The sequence below is a fragment of the Wasmannia auropunctata genome, unplaced genomic scaffold, assembly GCF_000956235.1.
Source record: "Wasmannia auropunctata unplaced genomic scaffold, wasmannia.A_1.0 LD336023.1, whole genome shotgun sequence".
Taxonomy (NCBI): Eukaryota; Metazoa; Arthropoda; class Insecta; order Hymenoptera; family Formicidae; genus Wasmannia; species Wasmannia auropunctata.
Window position 1 is genome coordinate 343,214 of NW_012026867.1, and position 22,236 is coordinate 365,449.

At 48.4% G+C, this 22,236-nt stretch overlaps 1 protein-coding gene across 1 annotated transcript in view; it reads right to left on the reverse strand.

Annotated features, from left to right (window-relative positions):
* The window catches only part of LOC105452961, a 94,094-nt gene extending 84,543 nt beyond the window's left edge, over window positions 1–9,551 (reverse strand). The window contains exon 1 of the mRNA XM_011694528.1: window positions 7,914–9,551. Within this exon, the coding sequence (XP_011692830.1) occupies window positions 7,914–9,551 (1,638 nt within the window). The remainder of the gene's footprint in view (window positions 1–7,913) is intronic.
* Between the last annotated feature and the right edge of the window lie 12,685 nt (window positions 9,552–22,236).

Genomic DNA, 22,236 nt, shown 5'->3' on the forward strand with positions numbered 1-22,236 from the left:
ATATATGTATCTTATTTTAATTTTTTTCCTTTATTAGGTTTCATCTTGCTTCTACTTTCCCGAAATAAAATTTATGAAGTTATTACTTGCAAAAAACGTGGTATACACATACGTGAGTGTCCAGTGATGTTGGAAGTCTGCGGAATTGCTAACAAAGCCTAAATGACTTCGGATCAGTCACCTCTACGAGGAACTTCGACCCAATTGAAAAAAATAATGGTGCTGTCATCTCCACGGCGTTGCCTGTAGACTACATCGCGATTGCCTGCCTCGGTAAAGCAGGATTTGATTCGTCGATAATGAAGTGCACATTGCAGGCACCTACTACACCCACAATGCAATGGTAACAGATCCGCTCTTATCTTATGCAAAAAGTTTGCAGCTATAGGAATAATGCAGAAATAATTTGTTCAACATAGAAATTTGCCTATTAAAAAATTTTCTGTAAGATAAAAATCTTGTCAGTCAGTCAAGATTGAAGAAATTTCTTAAAACTATTAATATCGAGAGCAATTCTCTCAAAGGCTTGGTGCCTTCTATTTCCTCTATTTTTACGAGTCGAGATCGTAAATCGACGCTGCACATGTTTAGTATGCGTTCAACGTAAATGGGATTTGGGATCGGTCGTTTAAACGCGAGCCCATTGTCTTCCGCACCGCAGCGGTCGTTGCGGTTTAATAACCGGAACTCGGAGTAGCCGTCGTTTGTCAGTTCATTAGCGCGCTAACCGCGCTCTGAAAAAAAAAAAAAAAAAAGAAGAAGAGTCTTCGAAGGATCGTTCGCGCGAGACGCTGCGTTTCGATCAACCGGCACGTCCGCTCTCAACGTTGTGCAGTTCTCTCGCTGCCGCGAACGTAATAATCTTATTTGATTGCTCGAAGGGGAGGGCTTGGCAAAAATATGAGAAACATACTGTATCGTCCGCGCAGCGACTCTCAACTCGGGTGTTGCCCCAGGGTGTCACGAACATCGCGCGGAGATGCGATGTATTGAGAGACATCCGTTAAACGCAAACACACATACGTCGCGCGTTATAAATAAATTTCTTCCTGCTGATGCAGGAGGAAACGTTAGCAGTGTTATTTCTCTTCGCGTTTACCGCTAGACGGGAAAAGGGTCATCAGAATTGAAAAATGCGGAATTATATTGTCTGTAACTGATTATTAATTAACGAAAGATGTGTTCTCGCTGAATAGATTGCGATTGAATTTTAGACCGCTGCCGGCGACCATAGAACACCGGCGCAAACCGGAATCCGCTTGTTTGTTCATGGCGTTATCTTCCAGACGTAGAGTAATGCCATGTGCCCGGATCCGGTTTGTACCAAAGTGCATTCGGCCACCATCTGTGTTGACAAAAAGAAATTTCATCTCGAGGGGAAGGTGAGGGACAGCGCGAGGGAGGGACTGAGAAGAGAAGCGCGCGGAAGTGGCACTGTCCCGGGGATTCCGGGAAGATTTTGATCGCGGTTTACATCTTAAGCCTCGTCTCCCCTAATCTAATTCCCGCCGCTTGTATCTCTCAAGCTCTCGCGACTCGGGTGATAAACGATTTCGCCAGCCCGGCCTTTCGTAATCGCGCCGAGACGATGTATTGTAAAAGGCACCGTTACAATTAGCGTTCGCAACGAGCAATTTCAGATCGGCGCGCCCGCGGGACAAAAAGAGAAAGAGTGGGAGAGAAACCGGCGCTCTCTTATCGCAAGCTCCGATCGGCGAGCGAACTCCGCGAGCGGCGCAAGGCGGAGGTAGGTGCAGGCGGATAAATTTCGTTTAACGTAACATCATTAAATCGTGACCGGTCCGCGTCGTTGGGCGCTATCTCAAAAAACTTTTACGCGCGGGCAGGCGCGCGAATGAACGCGAAAGTTGCTGAAGAGAATAAAATTTATGGCGATACGCGTCGCGGGTGCAATCTTTCGGGGCGATGGGCAACGTCCGCCCGCTCGTGCATCGGTTGCGCGTGCAGAGTGAAAGAAAAGAAAAAAAAAACAAGCCGCGCCGCGCGATTGCAAATTTATTCGACTCGCTTCGAGGCGGGCACGCCGTGCGCGGCGATATCACCTTCTCGCGAGATGACACGCGATGATACCGTCAATATGAAAGTGAAATAAATATTCTAAAAATAGCTTTCAATTCGCGGCGCAATATTGCTTCAAACAATATCGCTCTGCGTAACGCAATAATAAATTTTTATAAAAGAAGTGTCGTGAGACGTCTTTATTTCAAATACAAACTTTTATGTATTTTATTATACTTTTTAGATCATTTATTGTTATTAATCATAACAATCGATAGAATGATTAATAAAATAGGATATGTTATTATTCTGGACATCTATTTACCTCGGAAACCGTAATTCCAGTTTGGGTAACTCTATCTCGTTACGGTCGACTTGAATAACTTTCGAGTGGAGAGCAAATGTACGGAGCGCGAAGCGGAGTACAAAAGGGACTCCCGGGCCGGCAGAAGAAACGTCGCATGTCGCGCGCGAGCGGACTACGATGGCTCAAATGGCCCGTATTTCAATAATGATAAATCATCCCGGTTCGACACAACGACGGACACGGCCGGGCTTGAAGATCTCACCGCGAGATATCACCGTCAGGGGTCTATCTCGTGGCTTCTATCTATATAGATGGCCCTGTTCTTACTCGAGACCCTACAGGGCGATTCAAGATGAGAGGCGCCTTTCAAAAGCCACCCGGATGCCTTCCATCACGAACGCGATACATCCTATTGTCACCGACATGTTCCACCCTATAGATGTTCGCCCCTGTCACGGGGATTAAATCCACGGCTTTCTTTTTTATTGCACGCCAGTCACGATGATAAGGTCTGTCCGTTCTTGCGCGACACTACGTGGACGATTCTTATGATAATTCAATATCGGAGGTACGTAAACTTCGTATAATATTTCTTCACGGCGATGTAATACATTCGTATAGTGAGGCGCGCTAAAGAAGATTTCGACGTATCGGGAAGCTTTTAAGAAATATCGACGTATTTGTCGGGACAGAGATTTAGACTCCTGCGCGCGACAGCGAAGACTCGCGGCGCTTCTTGCAACATCATTTGTAATAATTTTCCTCCTATTGCTATTCGCACCCGATCACTCCGAGGGGACCCCATTCGTTTTATCGACCCGTCCTGTACACGCTTCCAACATCGCGCTCATGCCCAGATGCGTGGCACGTAAAGAAATCACGTCGAAGATATAACTCCTACACGGAGATATTATATTGTGATATAACGCCCGGCTGCCGAAGTATTACTCACCCGTCCGCGCCGGGGGACGGGTGTGCGACGTGTACACGTTATACCGCATACGTGTGCGTTCACGGTCTCGTATTCACGAGAGCAATGAATACGGGATGCGGGATCAATTCAGAGACGACGGATTAAACGCATTCGAGATCGGGGTCGTAAGAGGGAAGAGAGGAATTCGATGGTGCACGCGATTGTACACACCTGATCCGGTGGACGATTCGCCGAATATTCGAATTTTCTCACGTAACGCGATAACAGAATTTCTCGAAAGCAACGAAATTCCTACGTATATACCTCGGCCGAAGCTAAGAATTGAAACTTTCAACACTGCCACTGGCGTATACGGCGGCGGCTAATCGTATATATACTCGCGAAGATATATCGCGCGTAATAACGCAGACGAGTGTGTCTTTTCGGCGACCGGTTTCGTCCTATTTCCGACGTGATCTTACACGATTATTTCCTCCCTGCACCTTGCACGTGTCTATACGACATACGGCAGCCGCATACCTGATGATGCGCTCTTTTCTCCCGTCGCACTTTGCAGTCATCGCCACTTCTGTCGCCGCTTCTTTCGCGCGCATCATCGTGAGTCGTCTAACCCGCCGTCAACTCCACGTCTCACGTACGCGATACGTAATTTGCCGCCGCGCGCCGGTCGACGAAACTGCGCGAGGAAAATCGTAGAAATTGTACAGGGGAGGAATTTTAATTTTGAAATTTTTCTGAGAAACTTTTTCTCTCGTCTGAATTTTCCCTCGTATTTCTCGGCGTCTTCGATTATCGCAGCGTGTAGATATCGTGGACGGTTAAACGTTTGCAGATTGAAAAAATGCTTTTACGTCCGTTTCTTTCCGCGACGTGTCGTTACGCCACCAGCTTGTGTAATTCTATGAAATTCTCTTCACGGTCGCGTCCGCGGCTCTCCTCTTTCTCTCTTTCATTTCGTCGTGCGCGAAATCATATAAATTTAACGTTCACATTCTCCGGCCGCGTATAAATATCACTGGTAATTTTCCGTCCGTAGACGGCTGTAATCTGCATGCCTCTTTCAACGACAGCGAAAATGCACACGTCTGACAAGCCGGATGCGTAGGTTACGCGTCCCTGACCTAGGACGTTTCGATTTTATAGAGCTAAGAGTCGACGACGAGTCGGTGTGTCTCGACCGTGACAAATACTAAAGTACCCCACGTGAGAGAATCGTCGATAATTTCACGGTTATCGTAATTTCATGTGTAATGATGATCCTCGCTACACAAGGCGGGAACCCCTGCGGAAAATTTACACAGTAGTGCATTAACGATCTAGTCAAACCTGTAGTTAAAGAAACATTTGGTTCTCAGATGGAGTTGTGCCCTCGTCCTTCCGATGCAATTAACGTCTCCGATAACTCCATATTCATCGATATTCGGAAACACACGGCGATGTGCCGCGGGCACTCTAGCATTCAATAATAACATTCGAGAGGTAATGCACGGATTGAAACAAGCACGAGGAGGCACGCGCGACCGCGAACAAATCTGCGGAGATACGACCGTCGTATTTACATCCCGGATGAAACCATCGTGCGGGGAACGTGCCGTGCGCGGCGCGCTCTGAAAACATTCCGATAAGAGAGGAGAAACAATCGCCGAGGGAAAGAGAAGGAGAGAGAGAAGAGGTGGCGAGAGCCGCCTGGAGGTGCCTCTACGGTTGGATACGCGCCGGTGTTGAAAATCGAACGGAAACCCAGTTAAAACTCCAGTGTACCTCTCCAGCATTCACTAATAATAGAGCAGATACTGGAAGGATAGAAATACGACTTCCTCCCTTCGGCACGCCGCGCGCGCCCCGCGTCCTAAAAATAACGAACGGACATTCGACACGCGCTCGTCGGAGCGGAGGAGAGAAAGGGCGAGGACGAGCCGCGGGGCGGCTCTGTCCAATTCAAACAGTAGATACCCCCCGCGCGCCAGCACGTGCTTCCACTTATCCCCGGTGATAAGCCGTCAGATTTGTGCGTGCGTGTGCGTACGCGACGGTGGGTCGCGACCCGGAAAGCGTGTGAACTCGTAACCCGACTCGTCCTCGAGGCGCGTCGGCCGGCACGACCTCGCGACCGATTCGGAGTCCGAACGAACGGAAGATTGAGAGTCTGGCCGAAATCGTGTTTAGTCTGCGCATATATGTATTTATACGGCGCATTTATCGCTGAATGTAAAAAAGTTACTATCACTAGTTGTAAAAAAAAAAGGGCAATTATTCCATAATTATTCCTCGCGATTAATACAACGAACTTGTCGCTAAATTATCTTGGATTTCGTCACGAACATGCCTTTGAAAGTATGCGAGTGTATGTGCACTTTTTTCCTCTTTGCCCTTCCGCATACGCACGCGAGTGCGTGGAGCTTCGCCGCATATTTGCTTCGGAATCGATCGAGCAAATATATATAGAGAAAGAGAGACGTGGCTCTTAGTCTAGCGCGAGAGGCGTTCCTCGGGTCAAAGGATCGATACCGGTTGCAGGTTTGCGGACGGTACATGTTGTGATCCGCATTACGGTTCTATTCGTAGGAGACCCTACACTATCGATTACGCACAGAAGTGACTACATGTCGATGAACTCGATCAGTACATAGGACGTCGTGCACTTCGAGAGATATATAGTATACCAGCATTATTGCCGTTTCGCATATCTAGCACGACTGAATCGGAGACTTGACTTGACTAGAGAGACTCGCGTCTCGTGTAACTGCGATTACCTCTTTCCGCCGATAAAACGAATTTTATTCTCTGTTCAATTCCACAAATAAATGACTTTAATAAAACTCCAATCTACGGCTTATTAAGACACTTAATACGAAAAATTATGGAACAGTGCACGGCGAGCTGACTCGCGGTTGTACGATTTTAATGCAGCACGATTTAATTTCGTGCATTATTTTTATCGTATGATCGTATCATGCTCGAAATGTTCCTGATTATTCGCAATAAACACGCGATCGCGAGATGTCGAGGATAAATGCGCGCCGTTTCTACATTCATCTATTCCACCTGTCACCGCATAATACGCGACGTGAATTCTTGTCCAACGACCGGCTGATCAATGTAATCGCGTTGACTTTCACGCAAGATAAGATTGAATCTCCCGATCATTTATCGCGCGACATCGCGATCTTGGGTGTCACTTTGCGAATGCTTCGATTTTATCGGTCGAAAGTTCAGTATGTGAATAAAGTAATGTACAAAATTAAAAGTCGCGATAGCCTCTTATCCCGTTACGAGGCCCTCAATTTCTTAAAAAAAAAAAAAAAATTTGCATCTGATAGATAATAACGATATAATAAATTAACATACGTTAATAGCACGGAGGCCGTGCGAGTCTTGCCTCGGGACCATGGAAATTAATTTGCGCAAGACAGATAAGGCGCTACTTTACGAAGCCACCGGCTTCGTAATGTTCGAACTCTTCGTCGGCTTCGTCTCTCACCGATCGGACTCCGCTAACTGCGGCGTGTTCCACGAAGCGAGAATCCCGTCGTCGTCTCTATCGAAACGCGGCGCTACCGATCGCCGTAAAGCGGGATCCTGACAGAGGCGTTTGGGATCGCTCGTTTCGGCGTGGCAAACGGCGCGGAACGGGTTAAAGGCGAGTTAATGGCGAGTCGTCCGCCGAGAAAATACGCTCGACGGACGGACCGCGGGACAGTCGAGAAGAGGATAGCCGATCCTCCTTCTTTCTCCTCGGGAGTGGGAGACTTTTCCGACGACGACGACGACCCGCCGCGAGGACCTTTTCGCGATCGGACGTCTATCTTCGCGCGATCACGGAGTCATGGCGCACGCCGGGGTGAAAGTTACTCGCCGCGACATAAACATCGCGGATAACGATTACGATAAAACCCAACGTGCCGGCCAATTCCCCCGTCCAGGCGAAGTGCCGTGTCGCTTTATTCGGTTTCTCTTTCAGACGTATCGATTTCTTTCGAGCGGGGCGGAGATTCCGCGACGTAGCCGAACAAGTATTTCCATTACTTTATAATCTTTAACGTTAGATATCTCAACGATATTAAGCCGCAAATTAAAGCCCTATTAAAGTCGGATTTGTTTGAGATTGCACAAGGAATAAGATTTTTATTGCTTGTTCGTGTCTTACGATTCATAAATCATAACTGTATATATCGGGATTTTCATTAAAAGAAAATCGGCTATAAATTACACGAAAAAGTTGTAAATAAAATTTCTTGCGTATATAATATGTATGTATATATTTAACTTCATGTACTAATAATATATCTGTCAACGATAGCTGCTGCGCCAGTATCTGTAGATATAACAGGACGCTAGAGTTCAATATCTCATTAAACGATGATTAAAATTGAGCCTAAATTAAAATCTTAATATTTTAATGCTTTACTTCAGAATAAATGTATGTGTGGAAAGAGTATGAACGAGATTGTTCGGAGACACGGATTGCATGTCCGTACACATGAATCGGCCGGACAGGGACGGCGACCTCCGGCGCGATCCTTTGTCAAAGTCCCTTAATCATAGCCTCATTTCTCAAGCGGAATCTCCCGCAGATCTCCGAGCGTGGAGTACGCAGCGTGACGAACGACTCAATTATTGTCCGGCGCGCCCCTCGAGGGGGACTTCACTTACCTCTTCCACAAGGGATCTCTGCATATTGGTCCAGCACAGTTTGCACGGGCACACGTCCTTACTCGCCTCCTTCGGGTTCTCATTCCGCTCACGGTCCCGCGCGTTACCGGCGGCCTGATGCGGCGGCGGCGGCGGCACCGGCGGCGGCAGCGGACTGGTGGCCACCTCGAGGCTGTCCGAGCTCGAGTTGTGGCGTCGCGGCGGCGTGATGTTGCTGCTGACGTTCGCCTGCTGGCAGGTCGCCTGCCTGACCTCGCACGACCTGCCGTGCTCGTTGCCGCACTTGACGGCGTGCGACGGGGACATGTATAGATTCAGCATGCACTTGTTGCTCGGCTGCTGCGGCTGCGGCCGCAGGAAGTCGTCCAGAAGATAAAAGCTCTGCGCGCGGCTCGATCGTGTAATGGAGGTCGTGCCGCGGGCCTCCACGGCGCTCTGCTCCGCGGCTCGGCAGTGCTCGCGTCCTTCTCGGGTGCTCCTGCATTGTTCGGGGTCATCCAGCTGATGTCGGCTACGCTGCGGAACGTGTCTCTCGTCGAGCTCGTTTACCGGTTCGCTATCTTGGTACAACCTACGGCTGACCTTCGACCTGCCGGCAACCTGACCAAACTCTCCATTCTCCCGGTAAACGTCTCTACTGACACGGGACACTCGTGCCGAGTAGGAAGTCGGCTGTTGGTAGCGCGTCTTGCAGCTCGAGCCGCGCGACTCCTCGCGGAAGTGATCGCCCTCGATCATGGATACGCTCATGTTATGCGACAGGGAGTTCTGGCTGGCGTGAGAGCTACCGCTCGCGCCGACAGGAGTCCTTAAAAGTGCGCCGAGGGATCGCCACTTCCGGTCCTGTTGATTCGTCGTTGTAGATGAAACCGAGGACCTGTTCCACTTCCTCTCGTTCGACGGTGACGTCAGTAGGCTGTTACCCACGGACCACTTCCGCTCGTTCGTAGGCGACGTCATCGAGGACGGCCACTTTCTCTCGTTCGAGGGTGACGCCATCGAAGTACCCGACCATTTCCGTTCTGACGACGGTGCGCTGATTGCGCCAGCGGTCCCGCCGGTTGCATTCAGCTGTTCCTCCCGTTGTCGGGCCTTCCACCAGGACGACGTCGAGGTAAAGAGAATCAACGCGCCCCGCAATGGATTCTGGTTCTTGGCCGCTCCCTTCGGCGAGAGGTCGCGGTGATCCTTGACTTTCAACGGGCAGTCCCTGAAGTTGGAGTCGCACTCTCGGTCGCTAAACGCGGCGGCGTCGCGCTGTTCCCTCAGGGCGTTCTTCGCGGCCGCCACCTCCTCCTCGTGATACAAGGTCGCGTTCGTGCTGCGCAACCGTGGTCGGATCCTCACGAAGCCGTAATCGTTGCCGTCCTGAAGGACGGAATCGAACGGTTCGCGGGACTGTTGCTGGTGATGCTGCAGGAGGGAGCAATGCGCGGCCGCCGCGGCCGCAGCTGCCGCCGCCTGGCCGCCGGACGTGTACTGATGATGACCGTTGCTCAGCTGCAGACTCGGCTGTTGCAGCAATGTTGAGGTCCTCGCGCGATGACCCTCGCCGGCGGTGCCGCGTTGCAAGCACGAGAAGCTCGCCGAGTGCCGCAAGCTCGAGGGCGTGTTGCCCGGCTGACTCACGCCCAACATGTCGCCACCTTTTATTTTCAGTCTTTGATCTCTCGAGGGAGAGAACGGGTGTGTGTATATTAATATAAGCGTATACGTGTATACGTGACGAAGGCAGGACTGACACGTAGGGAGGGGCGAGGGGGAAGGCAGGTAAGAGGGGCAGTTAGCGAGGAGCGAAAGCTAAGATCGACCAAGGAACGGTTCAGCGGACGAAGCGGCAATCTAGCTCGTCATTACTCCTGGCAGTGTTTTTATCAGTCTCGCGATAACATCCGGCGTGTTCTCTCGCGAGGAAGCAAAGAGGAATCTCTTCTTCTTTCTTCTACGCTGACCTGTTCTTCCCTCGGTCAATTCCTCTTCCCTGTATCGCGCGCATCATCATCGTCTTGAGTTGAAATTCGTGCGGTTCTCTCTTTCTCTCTTTCTCGTCGAAAAGCCCTGCCACATGGGCTACATCCTCGTCGTTATCGGATGTACGTGGTGCCTATAGATGATATGAGATCTGTAACAGAAAGTAGGAACAGGGTAGGGAGCGGCAACTTAAAAGAAAAAATGGCTACGATGAAACGAAGGCGTCCGTCGGTGGCGCATTCGTGAAAAATCAAAGTGCTCGATGAAGTGAACTGGGCGGCGTTGCAAGGGGGTGGGGGGGGGCGTGGGAGAGAATGATTTTATTGAATGATTATCGTTATGACCCGCGTGAAATGTGCAGGGTGAACGTGACAGTGCGACAATTATTTTTGGAGTTGGCTGTCGAAACTCCGGCGGGTCGCGGCGAGTTGATTTGTCGGCGGGAGTTGAAGGTCGTTCTGCCAGTGTGTTCGAGGCATGGTATATCGGGATATCTACCGCGAGGTGTTTTTCTATACGAAATAGTTCACCGCGGTATTTCTACGACAATGCGCGAACAGCGAGGTGGAACGCTTGCGCGTTTTCTCGGAAATCTAAGCGGAGTTCTGGGCAGAAATACACCGCGCTGGATATGATCGATGTGTAATTAATGCGCGATGGAGAGACAGATAGAGAGATAAATTTAACGTTGATGTAAGGTGTTATTGAAATCGGATAAAGCTTACGAGTAAAATGTTATGCCAAAGACTTGTTAATATTTAAATAAACATCAGATATAAACAGATGCAAACGAGCGTTTCAAATAACTTGCTTAATCTAATCTCTCCGAATTTATACATATATTAATATAAATACGTTTAGCTCAATATTATCTCCCGTATGAACTGTGTGACAAAGTACATTACAAACAACATAGTTCTGCTTCTCGCGGGCACATAAAATATAATACTAGGAAATTAGATTGTAAATGTGTAGATGTGAATAGAAGTACAGAATTAGAGCGTATCGCGTCCGAATGCAAATACAATGTTTGTTGCCGTTTGATTATACACTTTGCGAAGTTGTACGCTGTTGAGATTGCAACGCGTGATGAATGTATAACGAATATAATGATAACAGAATTTTCGCTGAAACATCGTAAGCATGGCGCTAATGAAACGTGACTGATGAAACAAAAACTATGAGTCAAGTCTTGATGCAATTAAGTAAAAATCAATTTATGCATCAGCATGCTCCTCGATGTAGAATTAATGCAACCTATTAGAAAAAGCTGTGGGCAGGGGGAGGGTAGGAGAAAAGGGAGTCGAGAATCGTAGAACTACATATCTCGTGGGCAAAGGATGAAGGGGAGAAGAAGGTTTGCGTCAAAATTGAAGGCATTACGCCATCCTCTTTTAAGTCTGCGGGATTGACACAATTATTTCCTAATTATCGCAGGCCGGACCGTCGTTGACATGATTAACATTCGTAAAGAACGTCTGGCGACTCTGATTAAAAAGATCCGGCGTATTTGACGAGGCAACGAACTGCGCTGCCTGCTTTAAAATCGGTCTGAAAGTAAGGGAAAAAGTGCGCATATACGTATAAGTACAAAGCTTTTGTACTTCGTTATAAACGGGATGATAAGGTTAAATATCACTGGAGGCAAACGTTTAAAAAAGCGCGAGAGGACTGCATCATCGTTATGGCACTTACGCCAATCTCGTATGTTAATTAAGTTTCTTGTTGCGAACGAGACTGTCGTTAGCTTTGTCGACACGTCGTGTCGTCGCCACGAGATATCTGAGAGAAGGCTCGATTCGCTCGCATTGTGAGTTTTAAGCAATTATCCGCATCGCAAACAATAATAACAATGACTTCAACGACACCCTACTCGGCGGCGCGATCGGAATAATCCGCTCGCTCACTCGCGCCGAGCTCCATACGAAACGAGATTTACACACCGCTCCCCAGGATTTCTCTGGCTTTGTAAGCGACGGTCTAACACGGCCGTCTACTAGGCGTCTATACGTATGTGTGTAGGTGCGCAAAACAGTGAAAGGTTTTTCAAGGCGGGAAAGCAAGTGACACCTACACGTCGACACGGCGACGACGACGGGGCGGCCGCGACGTGCGCGCGATGCGAAAAGGCAAGGCCGTTCGCGCGGATAAAAGTTCGCGAGCGCGGCGCGATTCTTGCGAAATCGAACCCGTGTGCCGCCTGTCGCAACAATAATGACGCGTAATAGAATAGTCGCGGATCGCGCGCACAAAGACCGTCAATTTCGCCGTCAATTAGATATCGGACGTTTGCCGGCTCGGCCGATCGCGATCGCTTTTCCGCGCGCGATTACCCATCGGTCTCGAGGCGGCGAGCCTGTTCTCGCGCGCCGCTCGGCTCGCCTCTTTCCTTCACCACGGAATCCTTTCCTTTCGACGCAATCTCTCTGTCCTTGAGATCGACATTTCTCGGGCACCTCACCTATACGGATCGCATCGCGTTTTTCTTCCCCCTCCCCCTCGGGAACGCGTAATGTTAATTTATTCCAACGATTGCGGCGAGTGTACGCAATCGTCACGTAATAAACTGTCGTCTTTATTCGCGCGGGCGCCCCGCGGTACCACGCGGTAGCCGATTCGCAATATTTATATGCGCCGTTACGTTCCTCTGGATACGACGCTCCGGCTTAAGTTTAAATCGCATTTTACGGCCAGCGCTCTTTGGCGGATGCAAAGCGGGTTCGCGCTCTCGTTGCGAACGCGCGAAACGTTCTCGCGGAACACGAATTAAGCGCCAGTCAATTAGCTCGACGATTTGACCGTGTCGTTGCTAAGCAAGCGATATGCATCATCCTAGAAAATTGCGGGCCGAATAGCATTCAGGGCATAAAGTCGACAGTCATTGCGCGCGGGATGGATCTAATTAGAATAAAAGCGATGAGTTTCAATCAATGAAGGTATATACCTGCACATATACAGTACATATAGAAAGATACGTAAATGATTTTCTCTAGAATAATAAAGTTGTAGAGTAATAAAATTGTAATTTAATGACTCATAACGAAATAAAAGTTTTATCTTTTATATTTTGTGTTTCGTTCTTAATGTTAAAAACTTCCGGAATGGCTCGTCAAATTTTCACTGAAAAAATTCGATAGTATAAATCCATTAAAAAATCCATGACAGAAATAATAATAAAACAACGTGTACACGCATATATCGACTGATTGCCGTGTACGCAGATCTCGGCGAAACTCTCACCTGGCATTGTTCGGCGACTTCACGCGCGCAACGCCGCGCCGCAGGAGAACGCAGACGTAACCCGCCGCGCGTATTTGCGCTCTGGATACCGCGAGTCAACCTGGTTAACGTAATTGGCCGGAATCTTCGGCCGTAACTAATTGCGGGCCCGGTATATAATAAGCGCGCTCGGGCGGCGCCGCGGCTTGCCCAAGATTTGTTACGAAAGAAATTTGAAAGCTCTTCCTCTTCAGGGCGCACACCGTCCGGGGTCGCTCGCATTAGTTTTGAAAGGAGGATTGCGCGATTCGCGACAGGAAAAACACGTATGACGGACGGGTTTCGCTGCAGACCCGCAATGATTTGCCCGATTCCGCTTTTCACAGGCGAATCACAGACGCGTCGTGGAAATAAGAACGCGATGCACGTGAGACGTGTAGTTAAACGCGTCAGAACGAAGTGGAAAAGTACAAACGCAGATAAAAGAGAAATTAAATTAGATAGTTATTTATCTTAATCGAGACTTAATCGTTAACAATCAACTTGATATATCTTTAGAATGTATTATCCTTGTAATGGGAGAAAGGGACTGCAGGCGGCCAGTCACGATGCAACAACGCGCTATTAAAATGTATATGTTCACTCCGTTATTCTTTTTCAGCGGGCAATTAAGACGGGATTATCGGTGAGTCAGTTAGCTCTTTAATCGGATGAGGTTTCTCGATCGCGCCACTAACGATTACACTGAGAAAAATGGTTTGTTTGTACCAACAAGATGTATATGGCTGAATGAATTTTGGTGAAACCAAACAGAATTTCGGATTATAATAAGAGGATTTGATATTGTATTACTAGAACGTTTGATAGACTTTACTATACGGATTTAATTAATATTTTCTAGTTAGATCTACAAAATTTCTGGTTATATTAGTACGCTCTATCGCCACAAAATGGGCATGAGACGAATTCAATTCTCGTATTTAAGAATCACTACGGAATAGTATAAAAGATGCAGCATCATGAGATCTTTAAGATCTCTTGAAGTGAGATCAAATTTTGATAGTAATTCTGAATCTTATATTCAGAATCTTATATTTCTGAAAATTAATATATGCTAAAGTATATTAATATGAGAAATTCAGTCACACAATAAAAGAAATTTTAATATATTTAACATGAAAGAATTGTTCGATCGACAAAAATTTCTGATATATTTAACAAGAAAAATGATTCGATCGCCAAGAAATTCTGGTAGATTTAACAAGAAAAAATTAATCATATTCGTCTGGTGAATCGTACAAGAATTCTGATTCGTCGATTTTCAAACAGACATACTAGTTGACTCTAACAGATATCCTCTTAATGCAACCAGATTCTTTTTTCAATGTAGAATTCGATTCGGTCCAATACCATCCGCGTGGTTTCTGACTTACGACAGATTTGACATCGTCGACATTCGTGCTTGCACTGCGGCCGCTCGGCAGGATTGCACAGTCGGATAATTCGCAGCATGATTTATTGAGCGGAAGAGATTTCCGCGTTTCGCGGCAGACTGCAGTCGCAAGATCCACGTATGCGGCACGTGGACGCACCGTTAAAACCACGTTTGTCAATTCCGCGCAGCGTGTTATGACATGTTTCGATTTCGCGCGCACACACATGAGAATTATTGTTTCCTTCCACGTCAATACGATATTATAAGGAGATACGCCTGACTCATTCCTTTTCGTTGCACAATTCGATTCCGTCACACTCCTGTAATTTCTGTAACAATCGCACGGGCTCTCCTCGCCGTTTGTCAAGAAAGCGTTTTTCGCAATAAATAGGATTGTTTATTAGCAATAATCGAAAGGATTTCCGTCAAGAAATAATTTATAACCATAATCAAAACTTTTCGCTATATAACGAATCTCTTCCACTGATTAGTTAGAGATATAAAAACGTCTTGGTCCTCAAAACGATGTGAATTAAGAACGATGTAAAGATGTCGCATATATATATATATATATATATATATACATATATATATATAATATATATACACATATATACACATAGATATATCCGAATATCTTCCGAGCGGTACACGCGAGACTCTCGTTTATAGCGGCGATATTGAAAAAGCGGGACCACTTCGACGAATCGTCGAGCAATCGTTAAAGAAATACGTTTCCGCGTCGTCGAGACACTGACAGGCACATAAAATATGGCAATAAATGTCCGTCCGAATATGGGCTCGATAAGCGGAAGCGCGTCGGCGAAGCCTCGAAGGGCACGAATGAGCGGAAGATGAAGGAGGTCGAATATCGCAACGACGCAGCGCAGCACCGAGTCTTCGACCTCCAAGCCACGCGAACCTGGCAAAGTCGATTCCTCGTTTCATCCGTCAAGTTCCCCTGGCAAGAATTTATCGTTTTTTAAGCGCGATCCGACGCATAAAAAAAAATCAAGTACAACATTTAATTCTAGAATTTTACAATAGCATATACTCCTTGAACTGCCTTGAAGCCATACGCCGCCGTTTCATTCTCATTTCCGCAATTATACGTCGTTGAATTTTGCTCAATAAGCATCTTAATCACATGCTTTACCGTTCATCCTACGGGGCTATAACTCATCGCGTATCAGACATGTATAAAGACACCTCACAAAAATTTTGCGTGGGTTAAAACTTCGGAGCGAGCGGACGATAATTGCATCAGTATACCGGGATAATTAGGAACAATAAAGATAACTAGCACGGAAAGCAGTAATAGGCATCTGCCGCCGGCGAGGTAAAAGACGGAACGGCCGAGCGCACGACACAACGAAAACGACAACGACAACGACGACAATGATGATGGGGAAACGGGCAAAGAAAGAGGAAAACGGGCGGACTTGGTAGCACGTCTACGAGAAATCCATACGCAGGGACAATCCCTTCGTCGTTGGGACAATCGTTACTTTGGTCGTCACGCGACGAGCGGAATTCCCGCGAGCGTGACACACGAGCCCCTTCGCTGCGCCCGCGAGTTTTCTTCGGGAACAGGAGACACTTTCGGGCGAACAATACGGCTATTCAGCCGATAGCTACGTCGAGATGATGATGAGCGCCATAATAGAGGCGCAGGGGTCGGTGTCGCTACCCTTGGATTATCAAGAGGGGAAAAGAAGCCGAAGTAATCCCCTTTCTTTGTCCGATTTCATTAAAATAAATTGCGTACAATTCGTTCGTTAGAATAATTGAACGCAAATTTAAACAATAAAAAAAACTGTATAAGAAGTTAATTAATACGAAAACTAATGTAAAATTGTATGTGTAAAATAGCAATATATTATACGTACGTTGCGCTATATCGTTGTAAGATGTAGGAAAGTAAAATAGAGTTTTCTGTCTGCGTTAGTTTAGAGAAACCGCTTAAAAGATCTACCGACAAAGAGCTATACAATTCCGTAATAGCACTGTGGGAAAGATTCTCGCTCATGAGGCTGAGTGCGCGGCGATGAGTTGGCACACGTTTACCCTAGTAAACGCAATGTAGGCTGTGTACTGCCGGGCGGCATCAAGCTAATTACGTACGGCGAAACGTACGGTAACTTTTAATTCCGGAATTACGTGTGTGGCCGACACCCAATTAGGGGAACGCCGCGTACCGGGCCACGAGGAAGCGCGGCGTATGCGCGCATAATCGCTATTAAGGTTGTTGCAGCGGCAACAACAGTGAGAGTCGCAATATACATGGGATAACGTTAGGCAAGACGTCGCACTTGATAGTTCCGCGGTGAGAAAACTCGAACCTGATTTTCTCAAGAATTTAATTTTTTTAATCTCCCCCCCTCTCCCTCCCCGCTATACCTCTCGCTCATTCAGATCTCTTGCTCGGTCGTCAGGATGATTATCCCGGGGATATTAACGAGCGAGAGAGGAATTAAAGGGCGCTAATGTGATAGATCGTAAAGCGCAATTAGCATATTGCGACGACGCGCGTACAGACAGGCATCGGCTGCAATAATTAACAATCATCGTCGCGAGCAAGAGAGACGGCCGTGTGCTCGCGCGGCGCGCGATCGATAAGCCCGCTCGTTCCACCGCACATCGCGGTGAAAAAAAAAATTAAGGCCGTCCGTCCGATCGCGAATAACGCGATTATCCCGAACGCAACAGATTAGAAGCGGCTGATTACGCAGAGCACACATTCTCTTAATTGGTGCCCGCCCGTCGCGATGTGGACACCTCGCGTCCGTAATTACGCCCGCTCGCGCGCGCGCGCGCACACACACTCTCTATACTCGTCGTCCTGCTCGAACTATGCCGATGGAACGCGCGGTTTGAACTGAGGACGGTTATATTAGACCATCAGTTGCGGTATTCCGTAATATGTCACCGACATATGTCGACAATAATCGCGGAAAAGTATAGTGCAATTTCGGTACATTCGGGATAATCGGAATTACGTGTACAGCGTCGCCTCGATTCGCCGGCTCTCTCCGCGAGCGAGTTTCGAACGTTATCGGCACGTTCCGGGCATCTCTGGCCACGACGATTCTAAATTTCCGTTTCCGTAAATGTCGTCGACATGCGCCAGTGGATTAACTTTACAAATCACCGTGCGCTTGTCAGCGCCCGGGCCCCCCATTCATTCAGACGTCCCGGGAAGGACAGGAGCGCGGTAACGCAATTACGCGGATAATCACGCGAGTCGCCGCGAGTGCATGGCACGCGCGGTAAATACTTTTACAATACCGCGAACGGCCCGCTCTTCGCCTAATGGATTTTCAACCGTGCACATCGCCGTTCTTTGACCTCGTCGGGCAGCGGCCCTGCGCCATCGCGACCGCCACCGCTGCCGCCGCCGCCGAGCTCCCTTTCCGTCCGCAGCCCCCGCGGTGCCAACCACCCACCTCCCTCCCCCGGGAGGCGGCCCGGGGTAGACGTCCTCGGCGCAAGAGGAAAATAATTGGCGCTCGCGAAATCGATACCGCGGCAGCACGTGTGTGCATTCACGTGTACGCATCTCTCCGCGTCGCTCGCCCCTGGAGATTCGGCTGAGTGAATCGCGCGCGGTGTAACGTGTGCGATGATTGTTACATTCGCGATATCGTACCGCGATTCGATATATGCGGCATACGTATGCGCACGGTTGAATGCGTGTGTATACGTAATATCTCCCGCGAACTTTCAGTCGCCCTGACCGAATAACACAATAATCCAAAAATAGCGATAACAAAGAGAAATCTCGGGTCGCGTCGATTACATTTATCAACCAGCGGTGCGTCGAATCAGACAATAATTAAGAATTATCGTCGTAATTATGTACTTCCTGCTCGGAAACATCGCCATCGATTACGTCAAAAATTGCAATAAGACACGCGAAGTTCTCGGCTTACCGATTTAACGACGCCGCTCGTCGGCGCGCTGCCCGTCTTACGAAAATTGTTAATCGACCCTGTAATTTCCCAGGCGCAAAATTACGATGTCCATTACGATGAAACGTTAATGGCGTGCCGATCAAAAATGCAAAAGGCGCTAATTCACCAACGCGGCTTTTCACGCTCATTTCCACGGACGTGCGCATCCCCGGAGCGCGCTTTCTCTCATGAATTGGACGAAATGAAAAAAAAAAAAAAAAAAAAGAAGAGTAACACGCGCGCCGTTAAATACGACTCGGCCATTAAGGCCGTCTCGCGAGCAGCAAGCCGTGATGTTAGAAATCCCCGTAAGCAGAGCGTACACACTACCCGTTATAGACCCGAGCGCGGAAAAAGAAGAGATCCGTGGCGATGTTTCGCGAATGAGGAAACCCCGAGGTGCCACTCAGAGCAAAGGATCAACGTGAAAGTCTAACGATAACGATTTCTGCGCAGTGAAAACGCTAATTATACAATTATAATGATGAAGAAACATTAATTAAAAGAGATATTTATGGAAGCTAATATAAATGCTAACTGAGAACGTACTCGGGGATAGAAATATCGCACGCCCGTTGAACTCGGATAATTAATTCTATTAGATTATAGAGGTTTCATTGTAGAGGCGCCGATTATAGCACCACACGAAATTTTCTGATCTACGAAGCTTAATTACGACAACATGATTAACGCGTCCTTGCTGCGCGTCCCTGTTGCGTGGAAAACGCTTCCTCTCGGGATGCGAGTAACATAATGTTACTATCCCTCTCTCTCTTTCTCTCTCGGGCAGGTAACGTAAGAAGGGCGACGGAACCTCTTGCGACAGCAGCAAGTTAGAACCGACGGTGGCATCGTCGTCTTTTGACACGCCACGCGCGCACGTATTGTTCGCGCACCTACGCGAGCGTAGAATTACGCGACGCGCGGGCGCGTTTTTCTCGCCGCTGCGAGTCGGGAGATCCGGGTGCCTCTATCCTTGCAAACGAAGAGGAGACTTTACGGCTTGTAACAGCGGCCCGTAACGGTCGAATTCAAGGATAAAAAGCGATTCGGTTCGTATATTTACTATACAGATTTCGAAAACGCTCGAGTCGAGATCGCGTGATTTTTGCGTATTTAAATATAAAATATCTGATCCATAATTTAGCATCCCTGGAGTGAAAAGAAGATTTAATTGCGTCGAAGGAGGCAATGATATCTCTAATTGTAAGTGTACAATAATATCTCTAGGTCTATATCTAATAAATGTAAGAAGAAACGATGGAATTATTCTTCATATACAGATGCCAAGTACCGTTACAAATCGCGGCGTTAGAAAACTTCGCGTGAAAACGCAAAATCGTTCGCTGACTCGTGGCGCGAATTTCCCCCTCCCGCGAAACGGCGCGGCGTAGATACGGAATCTCCCTTTCGCTTCGATAATGATGCATCACGATAATATCCTCCGGCTCGGTACTACCAAAGGAGCGCGCACGCAACCGTGGCCGAATATGATACTTGACGGGGCTAATTATGCGTGCAACCACGGGAGAATGATACCGGGCGAATGAAACATGAAAGAGAAGCGGGCGCGGGCGCAGAGAAAGAGAGAGAAAAAAAAGAGAGGAGGGCGGGTAGAACGAGGAGGAGGTGAAGGAGACAAAAACGGAGAGGTCCAGAAGACAAGACGGACGAGGAGGAAAGAAGAGGGGACACGTGCCGCGAGCGAGGAAAGCGTGAACTTTTATATAATTAGCGGCTGTACACGGCCGGACTCATTAATTGCCGGCGCATCGCCGGTCATTAGAGCCGGCGTGCATGCGCGCACCGATCCTTTGTTACTGATTGGCGTGTTAATTATATCGCCGCCGATTTTAAATTCGCACGTTGCGGCTCGCACGAGGCTCGTGACTGCCGCCGTGGCACGAAACCCAGGCGAAAACGGTGCCTGTCAGCGTTGGGAAACGAGCGTAGGAGAATCGCGCACACGGGTATATCGTCCCCGCGCACATTGGGCGTGATCAAACATTAATAATGCATTCTTTTGTAACAAGTTTTGAAGTAATTCTTTTTTTCTTTCGTGAAAGTTTGCTTTGTTTGCGAGAAAGTTACGTGATGCTAATAAAATAGAAAAATTAAGTTGTATTACATACCGAGGCGATTCAATTATTACGGCAAAACGCGAGAAAGAGTGTTTGAAAACAAAAAAATGAGTAAATAATTACGCCGCGCGAGCGAAAGTCTCGAGGTGCGAGAGTTATTTTACGCCTATATTGCGAGTCACTCGCGGGGTGCTAAAGTGCGACGAGCGATGGCACAAGTGCGCTGCGGAAGACACGCCTCAATGAACGCGAGGAGAGGATCGCGAGAACTCTTCGCGCGAAACGTCCGCGGAATCGGCCGCCGTTGCGTATATACGAACGCGTGGGCGACTTGTCAAACTAATATATGTAAAAGGTATAAAGGTGAGCGAAGGGTAAGAGTTTCGCGACGGAGGATCGTTGTAACATTGTGTCGGATGTCGACGCAGGTGTGCGTGCATATAACCGGCGTGGGTAGGCTATAGAGGCGTACACAGAAATTTCTCGCGGATTTTCACTCGTGCGCGTGTTCCGCGTCTAATAAAAAAAAATGACAGAACGTGCGCGCCGCACGCGTGCGAGTATACCGGCTGCAGAAATTCACAGGCTTCGCCCGCTTTCCATCCGCTTCCGCGGGGAGACTTTTCCTCTTGACGTTACGATCTATATACAAGGGCTCCTCCGTATGCGACACTCGACATCAAATCGAAGCGACATCCGCAGAGATTGTAAAATACGGCGAATAAAAGTGACAGCCGGTAGAAACGTGACCCCGCGATTCTAACGTGCAGGACGTGATCCCGGCGCGTAATTTCGGGTAGGCGAGGGCAATCTCGTCTCATCGCGCGTGATCGCGACGAGCCGAAAATAAAAGTCACTTGGATGACGTAACTCGAGCATTCCTCAAAAGAGCATGGCGTGCAACGTGTAAAGTATATTTGCATAATGATCTCGTCGCGCAGCCGCTTAAAGTGTCTCCTTCCGAGACGCGGCCTTCCTCTTGGCCCACGAGCCCCACGTGCGCTTACTTCACGCCTAATTTCGTCACCGTTTAACGCCGATGTAAACGATCTCGTTCGCGTCGATTCGCGATTTGATGGATGCGCGCGCGAGCGTCACATTGCGAGTGAACGGCAGTAACTACGTGCCATTGTTCGCCGGCCCGAGGCGGTAGCTCGCCTACGCTTCCTAAATGACATCGGTGACGAGCACGACTGCAACAATGACACCCGGCAGCGACAGCGAGCGGGAGTAGCCGTTTCAATGAAGCCAGGGTTTGGTAGTCTCTCGACGACCTCGCGCGACGCGAATTACTGACTCGCACGTTCGCGGTCGCCGAGAATTTTGATCGATCAATTTCAATCTGCGCCGCTCGGGGAGACGTCAGACGCTCGTTTACGGCGCACTTACGCATCCCCGAGTGCCTCTCGTCGCTGCGTCGTCGTTGCGTCGCCGTCGTTATCGTCGCTCGTCGCGATACAAAGAAGCATTTTTATCTTTGGCGAGACAGCGCGCGGTCTCGAGTGTCGCTTCACGTCTCGTTACCTTCGAGACCGCAGCGGTATAGGTCTCCTCTAAGTCCTCTCCGATATCGAATCATTGTCCGCGCGCAATTGCGATGGGTCTCCTTCCCCCCCCTCTCCTCTAATGGAAAGGAGAAGTGGCGCAAGGACGTCGATGAATGA